The sequence below is a fragment of the Physeter macrocephalus genome, chromosome 18 (assembly GCF_002837175.3).
Source record: "Physeter macrocephalus isolate SW-GA chromosome 18, ASM283717v5, whole genome shotgun sequence".
NCBI classification, from domain to species: Eukaryota; Metazoa; Chordata; class Mammalia; order Artiodactyla; family Physeteridae; genus Physeter; species Physeter macrocephalus.
In genome coordinates this window covers 47,701,480-47,715,457 of record NC_041231.1, presented here as the reverse complement: position 1 = coordinate 47,715,457, position 13,978 = coordinate 47,701,480, and the positions used below count along the sequence as shown (strand labels likewise).

Genomic DNA, 13,978 nt, shown 5'->3' with positions numbered 1-13,978 from the left:
AGAAGTGACGACACTGGAAACAGTCCAGGAAGTGCCTCTTATAAGGAAGGGATGGGGAATGAACCAGGGCAGGTGAAATGTGCAGAATGAGAACGGGAAGGGGACTTCCTTGGCGGTCCAGTGGTTAGGACGCCACACTTCCACTGCAGGGGGCTCAGGTTCAATTCCTGGTTGGGGAACTAAGGTCCCGCAAGTGATGCGGCACAGCCAGTTAAAAAAGGGGAGGGGGGTAAGGAAAAGAGGCAGGAGGGGAAAAAAAGAAAAAAGAGTGGGAGAGGTGAGAGGAATCAGCAAGAAATGGAAACAGGTTTTAAGAGAGGAGACCTCGAAGAAGGGAAAAGACACCCATGAGATGAGTGGCTGAGCAGCGCGGTAACACACAGAGAAACAACGGATCCTAATGCCCCACCTGGAAGCCAAGAAACCACCCTATATTCCGAATTCTAAATAATGGTCTCATAATTCTACTTTTAACTATTCCACATAGGTGTTCCAGTGGTTAGGACTCTGTGTTCTCACTGCTGAGGGCCCAGGTTCAATCCCTGGTCGGGGAACTAAGATCCCATAAGCCTCACAGTAAGGCCAAAAAAAAAAAAAAATCCACAAAATATTCTGGGATAAAACATTAGTTCTTTCAGAAAGTCAGCCAGAACACAAGTTGATTGGAGAGCTGTAGGCCACTGTGGTATTACTGCTAAAGGAACCACTATTTACAACGTCCCAGTATGTGTGAGAAATGAGGCCTGGAAACTTTCTTCCTAAAAGAAAGAAAACCCAAGTAAACAAAAGCTCCCAGGACTGGTAAGCAGTCTCTGGGAAATTTTACGGTGGGTGGGTGTGTTGGGTGTGGTATTGGGGGAATATTATTGCCCTTTCCTCTATAGCCCTATAGAAAACAAATACATCGTAAACCTCAAGATTATGACATCAGGAACTTTTAAATACTAAACATGATTTAAACACTAAAGAGGCAAATAAAATCATAGCTATGGCACAGATAAATCAGTTTGACCCACAGAATAATATTTTCCTTAAAAGTATGGCTGAAACCCTACTTCTTTGCCATGAAAATTGGAATAAAATTAAATATTTTCCTTGGTAAGTGAGAAAAGAGGTGGCTTCAGAGGTAGTGGGTCACAGCTCTTCCATGGGATAGCCATGTGGATGTGGACAGCGTGCAGCTATGCACTCCTAGGGACTGGTCCTTCCGGGCTCAGTGCGGGAACTCAACAGAGGTCAGAGAGTGTACTGAGCACTACCTTATAAAAACTACAGGGAGTTTTGTTCTCTGCTGCAGGAGAAATATTTCTAGTAAAGCAGGAAGGCAAAACCAGAAAGCACTAGGTCCTCTTACTCACCTGGACAGATGCCTCTCAAAATCTCTGCTTCCCAGGGATCTGGGCCCCATGGTGCTTCCCCTCTCTCCAGCTGGGAGATCAGAACAGGTGTGGGGAATGGAAGTGCTTCTCCAGCAAGAAAAAGAGAGAGACAAGTTGAGGGGAGACATCCAGAGCTGTTCCTGAGATCTCTCTGCCCACCTCATCATGGGCTAGTTGGGGAGGGGAGAAGTGGACTGCCCAGGGGACCAATGAGCCACCAGGGGTTCTGAGGAAGGGGTCCAAACTGCACTCCAAGGTATGGCCAGGGAGATAGTGATTCTCCTCAGGGAGAAAGTGCAAGCTCACTGTGACTCAGAAGAAAGGAAATCCCTTCAGGAAGGATGTATGTACTGATATCCTGGGAGGCTCCTCCACACAGGAGAGGGCCCACAACCCACAACACTGGAAGAATGGAGGAACAGAGGTCTCCCGGGGGTACCCGGGAGAATCCTCTCCCTCAGGGTCCAGAACCACGCTCTTCCCTGGGAAGTAATGAAGTCCAATTTCAAAGCCAAAGGGAACCTGGGATTTCCCCACCCAGCATCTCCAAAGGCTGATCAGTGCAGAACTCCCCTCTGAAGCCATCAAACCTAAGGACTACTAGAATCCCCAAGACATCTGAGAAGACGTGAAACTATCACAGAGGGCCACTGAGAGAGACCTTACCCAGGGAAGCCACATTTGCATAATTCTCCAGCATCACCTCCCTGTACAGGGCCTTCTGCACAGGCTCCAGGCTGGCCCACTGGTTCTGGGTAAAGTACACGGCCACATCCTCAAAGGTCACTGGCTCCTGAAACAACAGGTTCCTGCTGAAGCCTTGAGTGAGGGCCAGAGGGGGCAGTCTGAGCTGCAGGGAAGAGATGGACTTGCCAGGTCTGTGACTCTGAGCCCCATGGAAGGTTTGCTCTATGGACAAGAGCATTCAGCATCCCAGCCAGAGGCCAGCCCTCAGCCAGTGTTCCCACCTCCAAACTCGGAACGCCAATGCTCTCCCACCTACTCAGCTCTGGGGCTCCAAACTGTCATCCTAACCTCATAACTTGGCATCTGGGGCTCTCCTGCCTGGTAACTGCATCAACCCCTATGTTCATTTCTCCATGGATCTGTCCCTCTAGCACCTGCTGCCCTCATGTACTCTTAACCTGTCACCTAATTTTCTGTACACCAACCACTCTCTCTGTCTCCACTCAGCCGAAGTACATATGCACAGCTGCATGTACTCCCTGCCCCAGCTTCTCCTGGCCTTCCCCAACAGCTTCCACTATACACAGAGGGGCCACTCCTTCGGAATAGTCCCAGTGCCGCTACAAGTAAAAAAGTGAAGTTAGAACATTCTTTAACACCATACACAAAAATAAACTCAAAATGGATTAAAGACCTAAATGTAAGACCAGATACTATAAAACTCTTAGAGGAAAACATAGGCAGAACACTCTCTGACATAAATCACAGCAAGATCTTTTCTGATCGTCTCCTAAAGTAATGGAAATAAAAACAAAAATAAACAAATGAGACCTAACTAAACTCAAAAGCTTTTGCACAGCAAAGGAAACCATAAACAAAACAAAAAGACAACCCAAAGAATGGGAGAAAATATTTGCAAATGATGTGACCAACAAGGGATTAATCTCCAAAATTTACAAACAGCTCATGAAACTCAATATTAAAAAAACAAACAACCCAATCCAAAAATGGGCAAAAGACCTAAATAGACATTTCTCCAAAGAAGACATACAGATGGCCAAGAGGCACATGAAAAGATGCTCAGCATCTCTGATTATTAGAGAAACACAAATCAATACTACAATGAGATTCACCTCACACCAATCAGAATGGCCATTAACAAAAAAATCTACTAACAATAAATGCTGGAGAGGGTGTGGACAGAAAGGAACCCACTACACTGCTGGTGGGAATGTAAATTGGTAACAGCCATTATGGAGAACAGTATGGAGGTTCCTTAAAAAACTAAAAATAGAGCTATCGTATGATCCAGCAATCCCACTCCTGGGTGTATATCTGGAGAAAAACATGGTTTGAAAGGACACATGCACCCCAACGTTCACTGCAGCACTGTTTACAATAGCCAAGACATGGAAGCAACCTAAACGTCCATTGAGAGAAGAATGAATAAAGAAGATGTGGTACATATATACAATGGAATATTACTCAGCCATTAAAAAGAATGAAATAGTGCCATTTGCAGCAACATGGATGGACCTGGAGATTATCATACTAAGTGAAGTAAGTTAGACAGAGAAAGCCAAATACCATATGATATTGCTTATATGCAGAATCTAAAAAAAAAAAAGATACAAATTAACTTATTCACAAAACAGAAACAGACTCACAGACTTAGAGAATGAACTTATGGTTACCAAGGGACTGGTGGTGGGGGGAAGGGATGGATTGGGAGTTTGGGATTGACATGTACACACTGCTATATTTAAAACAGATATCCAACAAGGACCCAATGTATAGCACAGGGAACTCTGCTCAATATTCTGTAATAACCTAAATGGGAAAAGAATTTGAAAAGGAAAAGATACTTGTATATGTATAACAGAATCACTTTGCTGTACACATGAAACTAACACAACATTGTTAATCAACTATACTCCATAATAAAATAAAAATTAGGAATCATCAGGAAGATGGTGGTGTGGAAAGATGCAGAGTTTGTGTCTCCCCACAACTAGGGCGCCTGCCAGACTCTGGTGGGGGACCCCGATTCCCAAGGAGATGGGAATAAGCCCCAAGTGAACCGGTAGGACGTGGGGGGACTGAGGGGGGAGGAGAAGTGGAGGCTGGATAGGACCAGCGGCCCTGAAGGGTGGCTGACGGGGGGAGGGGTTCCCATGACTGGTGGGACCCTCAGGGGCTCGGATCATGGAGAGCACACCCAGTGTTTCCCCTGCCCAATCTCCAGGACCAGAGGAGCAAAAGAGGAGCAGAGGGCGTTTGCACCACCCACTCGGGCCCACTGAGATTGCTAAGCTCCCAGGCTGATTCCCCAGCCCTCCAAAGCCCACTCCAGGCCACATGGATCCTGGGGAGGGAGACCGGGGAGAACAGGAGAGGCAGGCGGCAGGGGCCCTCCAGGACTGGAGGAGCAGGAGAGGAGCAAGGGCGTTTGCCCTGCCCACTCGGGCCCAGGATGCCTGCTGAGCTCCCAAGTGGGGTCACCCACCCTCTGAAACCAGAGGTGGGGGGTACGCCTGGGCCCCTTCTGTTCTGTTGGGCCTAAGCCCCACCCCCCACACCCATCAGGGCCTTTTCCAGCCCTGTGGGTCCTAAGCATAGGCTCTGCCCACCACCCAAACCTCGCCCCTGCTTAGGCCGTGCCTTCCAGAGCCAAAGCCTTTTCCAGCTTTTTTTTTTTTTTCTCCTCTTTGTTTTTACTATTGTGGTTCTGTTCTACCTTCTGGTTGTTGTTTCATCTATATTTTTATTGTTATATTTTTTCTAACATATCTGTTAGTTTCCTAGTTTAATTTTATTTTTTACTTTGTTACTGCTCTCCTTTCTCTTTCAAGCCATCCTGCGCGGCTTGCAGGATCTTGGTTCACAAGCGGGGGGTCGGGCTGAAGCTCCTGCGGTGGGAGCTCCAAGTCTGAACAACTGGACTAACAGAGAACCTCAGACCCCAGGGAATAGTCATTGCAGTGAGGTCTCCCACAGGTCCTCATCTTGGCACCAAGACCCAGCTCTACCCAACAGCCTACAAACTCCAGTGTTGGAAGCCTCAGGCCAAACAACCAGTGAGACAGGAACACAATCCCACTCACAAAAAAAAAGGGAAAAAAAAAAAAGAAGATGGCAAAAAAATATGTCACAGATGAAGGAACAAGGTAAAAACCTACAAGACCAAATAAATGAAGAGGAAATAGGCAATCTACCTGAAAAAGAATTCAGAGTAATGATAGTAAAGATGATCCAGAGTCTCGGAAATAGAATGGAGACATAGATCAAGAAAATAATGAAAAATACACTAAAAGAAATCAATAACAGAATAACTGAGGCAGAAGAACGAATAAGTGAGCTGGAAGACAAAATGGTGGAAATAACTGCCGAGGAGCAGAATAAAGAAAAAAAAATGAAAAGAATTGAAGACAATCCCAGAAACCTCTGGGACAACACTAAGTGCACCAACATTCAAATTATAGGGGTCCCAGAAGAAGAACTCTCCTTTCTCTTTCAAGCCATCCTGCGCGGCTTGCAGGATCTTGGTTCACAAGCGGGGGGTCGGGCTGAAGCTCCTGCGGTGGGAGCTCCAAGTCTGAACAACTGGACTAACAGAGAACCTCAGACCCCAGGGAATAGTCATTGCAGTGAGGTCTCCCACAGGTCCTCATCTTGGCACCAAGACCCAGCTCTACCCAACAGCCTACAAACTCCAGTGTTGGAAGCCTCAGGCCATTAATCAAACTAACAAAAATTAAATTCAAAGAAAAAAAATTAAAAGCAGCAAGGGAAAAGCAACAACTAATATACAAGGGAATCCCCATAAGGTTATCAACTGATTTTTCAGCAGAAACTCTGCAGACCAGAAGAGAGTGGCACGATAAACTTAAAGTGATAAAAGAGAAAAATCTACAACCAAGATTACTCTACCCAGCAAGGAACTCATTCAGATTCGACAGAGAAATCAGAAGTTTTTCAGACAAGCAAAAGCTAAGAGAATTCAGTACCACCAAACCAGCTTTACAACAAATGCTAAAGAAACTTCCCTAGGCGGGAAACACAAGAGAAGAAAAAGACCCACAGGATAGAAAGCCCAGAGTTAAGCCCATGCACATATGGTCACCTAATTTATGACAAAGGAGGCAAGAACATACAATGGAGAAAAGATAGCCTCTTCAATAAGTGGTGCTGGGAAAACTGGACAGCTACATGTCAAAGAATGAAATTAGGACACTCCCTAACACCATACACAACAATAAACTCCAAATGGATTAAAGACCTAAATGTAAGACCAGACACTATAAAACTCTTACAGGAAACCATAGGAAAAACACTCTGACATAAACCACAGCAAGATCTTTTTTGACCCACCTCCTAGAGTAAAGGAAAGAAAAACAAAAATAAACAAAATGGGACCTAATTAAACTTAAAAGGTTTTGCACAGCAAAGGAACCCATAAATAAGATGAAAAGACAACCCTCCGAATGGGTAAGAGAATTCAGTACCACCAAACCAGCTTTACAACAAATGCTAAAGAAACTTCCCTAGGCGGGAAACACAAGAGAAGAAAAAGACCCACAGGATAGAAAGCCCAGAGTTAAGCCCATGCACATATGGTCACCTAATTTATGACAAAGGAGGCAAGAACATACAATGGAGAAAAGATAGCCTCTTCAATAAGTGGTGCTGGGAAAACTGGACAGCTACATGTCAAAGAATGAAATTAGGACACTCCCTAACACCATACACAACAATAAACTCCAAATGGATTAAAGACCTAAATGTAAGACCAGACACTATAAAACTCTTACAGGAAACCATAGGAAAAACACTCTGACATAAACCACAGCAAGATCTTTTTTGACCCACCTCCTAGAGTAAAGGAAAGAAAAACAAAAATAAACAAAATGGGACCTAATTAAACTTAAAAGGTTTTGCACAGCAAAGGAACCCATAAATAAGATGAAAAGACAACCCTCCGAATGGGAAAATATTTGCAAATGAAACAATGGACAAAGGATTAATCTCCAAAATATACAAACAGCTCATGCAGCTCAATATCAAAAAAACAAACAATTCAATTAAAAAATGGGTGGAAGACCTAAGTAGATATTTCACCAAAGAAGACATACAGATGGACTAGAAACACATGAAAAGATGTTCAACATCACTAATTATTAGAGAAATGCAAATCAAAACTCCAATGAGGTTATCACCTCACACTGGTCAGGATGGCCATTATCAAAAAATCTAGAAACAATAAATGCCGAAAGGATGTGGTGAAAAGAGAACCCTCCTTCACTGTTGGCGGGAATGTAAATTGATACATTTACAATATCAACATCATACATATGGAGAACAGTATGGAGGTTCCTTATAAAACTAAAAATAGAACTACCATATGAACCAGCAATCCCACTACTGGGCATATACCCTGAGAAAACCACAATTCAAAAAGAGACATGTATCACAATGTTCACTGCAGCACTATTTACAATAGCCAGGACATGGAACCAACCAAAATGTACATCAACAGATGAGTGGATAAAGAAGATGTGGCACATATATACAATGGAATATTACTCAGCCATAAAAAGGAACAAAATTGAGTTATTTGTAGTGAGACAGATGGGCCTAGAGGCTGTCATACAGAGTGAAGTAAGTCAGAAAGAGAAAAACAAATACCGTATGCTAACACATATATATGGATCTAAAAAAAAAAAGGTACTGATGAACCTAGTGGCAGGGCACAATAAAGACAAAGACATAGAGAATGGACTTGAGGACACGGTGGGGAAGGGGGAAGCTGGGACGAAGTGAGAGAGTAGCACTGACATATATACACTACCAAATGTAAAACAGATAGCTAGTGGGAAGCAGCCGCATACCACAGGGAGATCTGCTCAGTGCTTTGCAATAACCTAGAGGGGTGGGATAGGGAGGGTGGGAGGGAGGCTCAAGAGGGAGGGGATATGGGGATATATGTATGCATATGGCTGATTCACTCTGTTGTACAACAGAAACTAACACAGTACTGTGAAGCAATTATACTCCAATAAAGATATATTAAAAAAATTTGTTTTAATGAAATAGTCCCAGTATTTTACAAATTTCTTTTTATACCTTCTTACCTTATCAGAAAGCTAGCTCTCTTGAAGGAAACCTGTAGCCTGCCCATTGTGGCCTCTCCTCCGAACCACCTGTCTTCAAAGAAGGCTGGCCATGTGCTATCTCTGGGCACAGGCATGTCCCCCTGTCTTGAGCTCCATCCCACCTGCAAAAGTGTGCCCCCTCTGTCTCCCTTGGGCCACCTCCATCTTCCCAAGAGTGAAGGGAACTCATATTTGTGGATTAGCCCCTAGACATCAGGCTCCTGGGTGGGTACTTTTTTTTGTTTTTAATATATCTATTTTACTTTATTTATTCATTCATTCATTCATTCATTTATTTTTGGCTGCGTCAGGTCTTCGTTGCTGCGTGTGGGCTTTCTCTAGTTGCAGTGAGCGGAGGCTATCTTCGTTGTGGTGCACGGGCTTCTCATTGTGGTTGCTTCTCTTGTTGTGGAGCACAGGCTCTAGGCACACAGGCTTCAGTAGCTGTGGCATGTGGGCTCAGGAGTTGTGGCTTGTGAGCTCTAAAGCGCAGGCTCAGGAGTTGTGGCGCATGGGCTTAGGTGCTCAGCGGCATGTGGGATCTTCCCAGACCAGGGATCGAACCCGTGTCCCCTGCACTGGCAGGCGGATTCTTAATCACTGAGCCACCGGAAAGCCCCACTGGGTGGGTATTTTTAAATCTTGTCTTTGGGACTTCCCTGGTGGTCTAGTGGTTAAGACTTCGCCTTCCGATGCAGTGGGTGCGGGTTCAATCCCTGGTCAGGGAGCTAAAATCCAACACGCCTCGTGGCCAAAAAACAAAAAACAGAAGCAATACTGTAACAAATTCAATAAAGACTTTAAAAATGGTCCACATCAAAAAAATCTTGTCTTTCATTTACTCTTTACAACATATATATGAAGTCAGAGTTGTTACTCCCATTTTTCAAAGGATGAACCTAAGATTCAGAAAAATTCATTACTTTGCCCAAGATCACACAGCCAGGAAGTGACACAGCTGGGACTTCAACCCAAACCTGTCAAACAGCAAACCTGGGCTCTTCCCACATAGCATACTGCCTCCAACACGGGGCTCGTGAACTTCTCCGAACACACAGCTAACCCCTGAACCTCATCATAACCTGGTGTTGCCCCATCTTTGGAGAACATCTTTTCAAACCCAACTTCCAAAATTACCTATCAAGCCATCTTTACTGTGCTCCCTCCAGGCCACGTGGGGCCCCTCCCCCAATCTACACTGAGGGATCAGCTATTTCAAAACCGCACACACCATCCTAGGAGCCAGAGCCTCTGCATCTTCCATGAGATGTAGGAGCAGTTTCTTACGGTGTCCACTGTTTACCTTCTCTGCTTCTAAAGACAGCACAGTGCAGACCACAGAGACTGGGCTCAGCCTGGAGGGGTTTCCTGCCTTCTGCACCTTCTCACCTTCATGACCCCACAGATGATTCCGTCTCCTAGGAGATTCTCACCACCCTATGCAGTCAGCCTTGTTCTTTTCAGCCCAGTGAAAAGGAAGACACCTACCCACAGGGGCTAAGCTAAGCCCCTTACTCTTTGAGTGTCCCAGTCTCTCCTAGCAGCCTGTGCACTGGAGTCAGCAGAGGGGACAGGGAGAAGGGAATGCTCTCACAACTGCTCCTGGGGGAAGCAGGGAAAAAACATACCCCAAGCATAAATGCTGGCAACTTAAACTGCTCCCAGCCACTCTACTGGCGCTACACTCAGGTCCTTCTGAGGGGGTCCTTTGCAAACAAGAACTAGGGAACTCAGTTCAAAAGGAGACACTGAGATAAGAACAAATTTAGAAACTTCTCAAAGGGAGAGTTGACCCTTAAGCTGGGCAATGATGAGGCTCAAAGGGCCCCCCAAATAGCTTGAGCCCCAAATCCAAACATCAGACAGAACCATGATGTCCTGTGACTAATCAGTGCTTCAACAACAAGGCATCAGAGGGCTTCTGAGGACAGCGACCACAGGCTCACAGGAAAACCAAAGTTCACCTCTGCGTGCACCAAGTCAAACCTCACTCCCTCACATCTTCAGAGCTGTTCTCACAACTCTCTCCACCCATTACCATCTTCCTCTCCAAATTGTTCTTCCCATCTGCCGTCAAATAACCCCAGGTATCATGAGTCCCAAAAAATGCCTATTATTAAAGGAGAACTTACTTTTTCAATAAAGTTAGGTTGTTGATACATTCTTCTTCCTTCTATGGATGGTCCCTATGTACCTCAACTTATTTTATTTTTCTCCATAGTATTTTTCATCATCTGACAAATTATACTTTTATTGTCTATCTCCCCCTACCAGGTTGTAACTCATGAGGCAAGGATTCTGTTTTGTTCATTATTGGTTTACTAGCACACAGTACATTTGCCTGGCAGATGCAAGATGATTAATATGAATTTGCTGAAAGAATTAACTTCAAAAATGGTTTGATCAATAAAAATTTTTACACTTATGAAGAAGTGTAAAACAACAGCAAATACCACCTTAACAGTGAAGTGCCAGAGCACTTCCATTAAAGCTGATGATTGATAATTTACCATGCACTGAGGTTCTACTTTCTGTGAAAGACTGGAGAAGGAGCATAAATATAGGAAAGAAACATAAACATCTTTGCTTGCAGATGAAATAGCTATCTGCCTAAAAAATATCCAAGATGCAGGAGAATAAACAAAAAACATTTAAAACTGACAAAATAATTCATTAAGTTAGCTAGCTATAGGATAAGTGAACAAAAAAGATTAGCTTTCCTAAATACCACCATAAACAATTAGAAGACAAAAAAAAGAGAAAATAAGATGCCATTCATATGAAAATAGCTAAGAACAGACCTAACAAAACCCTGCAAAACCAAGACAAGAAAACTAAACGTTTATTAAAATAAATAAAAGAGGAACTGAATAAATTGAAACATACAATGTTTCTGAATGGGAAGAATCAAACTTGTAAAGAAGTCAATTACCCCAATTTTGCCTATGAATTCAAAAAAATCCACTCCCCCACCAAAAAATCAATGAGATTTATACAGGGGTAGGGGATCATTTAGAGTAATCTGAAAAAAGTAAGTGTGAAACACTAGCTGAGAAGGTTTTGAAGGAAATACATTTTTGAAAGAAATGATGAGGAGGAATTAAACCCTACCTTAAACGGACAATACTTCAAGAAAACGAGACTACAAGCCATAGATAGTGAGAAAATATTTTAAAAGACATAATAAAGGACTATTATCCCAAGTATATAGAGAACTCTTAAAACTCAATAAGAAAATGAACAACCCGATTCAAAAAATGGGCAAAAGACCTGAACAGATACCTCACCAAAGAAGTTACACAGATGGCAAACAGGTATATGAAAAGATGCTATACAACAGCGGTCCCTAACCTTTTTGGCACCAGGGACCAGTTTCGTGGAAGACAATTTTTCCACGGACTGGACGGGGGTGTTGTGGGGGTGGTTCAGGCGGTAATGCGAGCAATGGGGAGCGGCAGATGAAGCTTCGCTTGCTCGCCGCTTACCTTCTGCTGTGCAGCCTGGTTCCTAACAGGACCAGTCCAGTACCAGTCCTTGGCCTCGGGGTTGGGGACCCCTGCTCTACAACATATGTCTTCAGGCAAATGCAAATTAAATCAATGAGATACCACTACATATCTATTAAAATGGCCAAAATCCAAAACACTGACAATACCAAATGTTGGCAAGGATGTGGAGCAACACAAACGCTCATTCATTGCTGGCAGGAATACAGACTGGTGTGGCCACTCTGGAAGAAGTTTAACAGCTTCTTACAGAACTAAACACTCTTACCATATGATCCAGCACTCATGCTCCTCTGTATCTTCCCAATGAGCTGAAAACTTATGTCCACACAAAAACCTGCACAAGGATGTTTATAGCAGCTTTATTCATAATTGCCAAAACTTGGAAGCAACCAAAATGTCCTTCAGTAGGGGAGAAATAAACTGTGGTACAATCAGTCAATGGAATATTACTCAGCACTAAACAGAAATAAGCTATCAAGCCATGAAAAGTCACACAAGAACCTTAAATGAATACTGCTAAGTGAACAAAACCAATATGAAAAGGTATGATACCAACTACACAACATTTTGGAAAAGGCAAAAAGATCAATAGTTGCCAGGTAGGGAGGGCAGAACACAGAGGATTTTTAGAGCCTGTGAAGAGGCTCTGTATGATACTACAATAATAGATACATATCATTACACATTTGTAACCCAAAGAATGTACAACACCAAGAGTGAACCCTGGGCTTCCCTGGTAGCACAGTGGTTAAGAATCCACCTGCCAATGTAGGGGACATGGGTTTGAGCCCTGGCCAGGAAGATCCCGCATGCCGCGGAGCAACTAAACCTGTGCGCCACAACTACTGAGCCTGCGCTCTAGAACCCACAAGCCACAACTACTGAAGGCCACGTGCCACAACTACTGAAGCCTGTGCTCCTAGAGCCTGTGCTCCAAAACAAGAGAAGCCACTGCAATGAGAAGGCCTCGCACTGCAACGAAGAGTAGCCCCCGCTAGCTGCAACTAGAGAAAGCCCACGTGCAGCAACGAAGACCCAACGCAGCCAAAAAATAAATTAAATAAACTAAATCTACTAAAAAAAAAAAAAGAGTGAACCCTAATGCAAACTATGGACTTTATGTGACTATGATGTGTCAATGTAGGATCATCAATTGTAACTAATGTACCACTCTGATAATGACGGAGGCTCTGCATGTGTGGAGCCAGGAAGCATATGGGGACTGTGTGCTTTTTGCTCAATTTTGCTATGAACCTAAAACTTCTCTAAAAAAAATAAAGTCTACTAAAAAAGACAGGGAAAGAGGCAGGGAGAGCAACACTTAATCTCTTACCTGGACTGCAATATCATCCTGACTCACACTCTTCTGCAACCAATGCATCACTACGGGCTGAAAACCTTTTTAATATATAAATCCAACCCTTTCAACTCCCCTGCTTAAAATCCTTTAGTGTCTTCCTACTGAACCCAGAATAGAAACCAAAGTCTTCACAGTGACCTCCAAGCCATGTGCTAGTTGTCCCACCTCACAATGAACTAACTACTTCCTCTGACCTCTCCCTGTCTCCAGAGTACACCCAGCTTTCTCTCCCAGCCCAGGGCCAACGCATTTGCTGTCCTCTCTGGAAAGCTCTTCTTTACTTCTTTCTCCAATAGTTTTCAAGACTATTTCTACCTCATCCTTGAGGTCTCAACGTCATGTGACCACCTCCATGAGGGCTTCCCTGACCACTACCTTCAAAGGTAGCTTCTTTGGGGCTTCTCAAATTTGAGAAGGTACATAAGAATCACCTGGAGAGCTTGTTACAACAGATTCCTAACCCCACTTAGCCTCCTCCCCAATCTGACTCCGCATCTAGGGTGGGACTAACAATTTGCAATTCTAATGAGCACCAAGGTGATCCTGATGCTGCCCATCTATGGACCACACTTTTACGAAGCACTGTACTTTAGCAACAGGTAATTATGGTAACTTATTTGTTTTTGGTAAAAGTACCCTCCATGAGAAAAGGGAACCTGTCTGCATTATTCAGTACTATGCACCTAGCATTTAGAAAGCACATATGGAAAAAACAATGCTGGTCTCTCTGGGATACATCTACTACTTGTGGAGCAATCTCTTCAATAAAGAATTTCTCCGGGGCTTCCCTGGTGGCACAGCGGTTAAGAATCCGCCTGCCAATGCAGGGGACACGGGTTCGAGTCCTGGTCCGGGAAGATCCCACATGCCGTGGAGCAGCTGAGCCCGTGC

At 44.0% G+C, this 13,978-nt stretch overlaps 1 protein-coding gene across 12 annotated transcripts in view; it reads right to left on the bottom strand.

Annotated features, from left to right (window-relative positions):
- ZNF621 (zinc finger protein 621) overlaps positions 1–13,978 on the bottom strand; it is a 115,202-nt gene that overhangs the window by 99,573 nt on the left and 1,651 nt on the right. For 9 of the 12 annotated variants that reach the window (XR_003676788.1, XR_003676789.1, XR_003676791.1 and 6 more), the window contains 2 exons: positions 2,046–2,229; positions 1,359–1,466 (listed from right to left, as the gene is read on the bottom strand). Coding sequence is in view for 7 of the 12 variants with exons in the window: in XM_028478721.2 (XP_028334522.1) it covers positions 1,359–1,466; positions 2,046–2,229 (292 nt within the window). In the remaining 5 variants the exon portion in view is untranslated. The remainder of the gene's footprint in view (positions 1–1,358; positions 1,467–2,045; positions 2,230–13,978) is intronic. The other 3 variants (XM_055079385.1, XM_007116455.4, XM_028478719.2) reach the window with 2 other exon arrangements.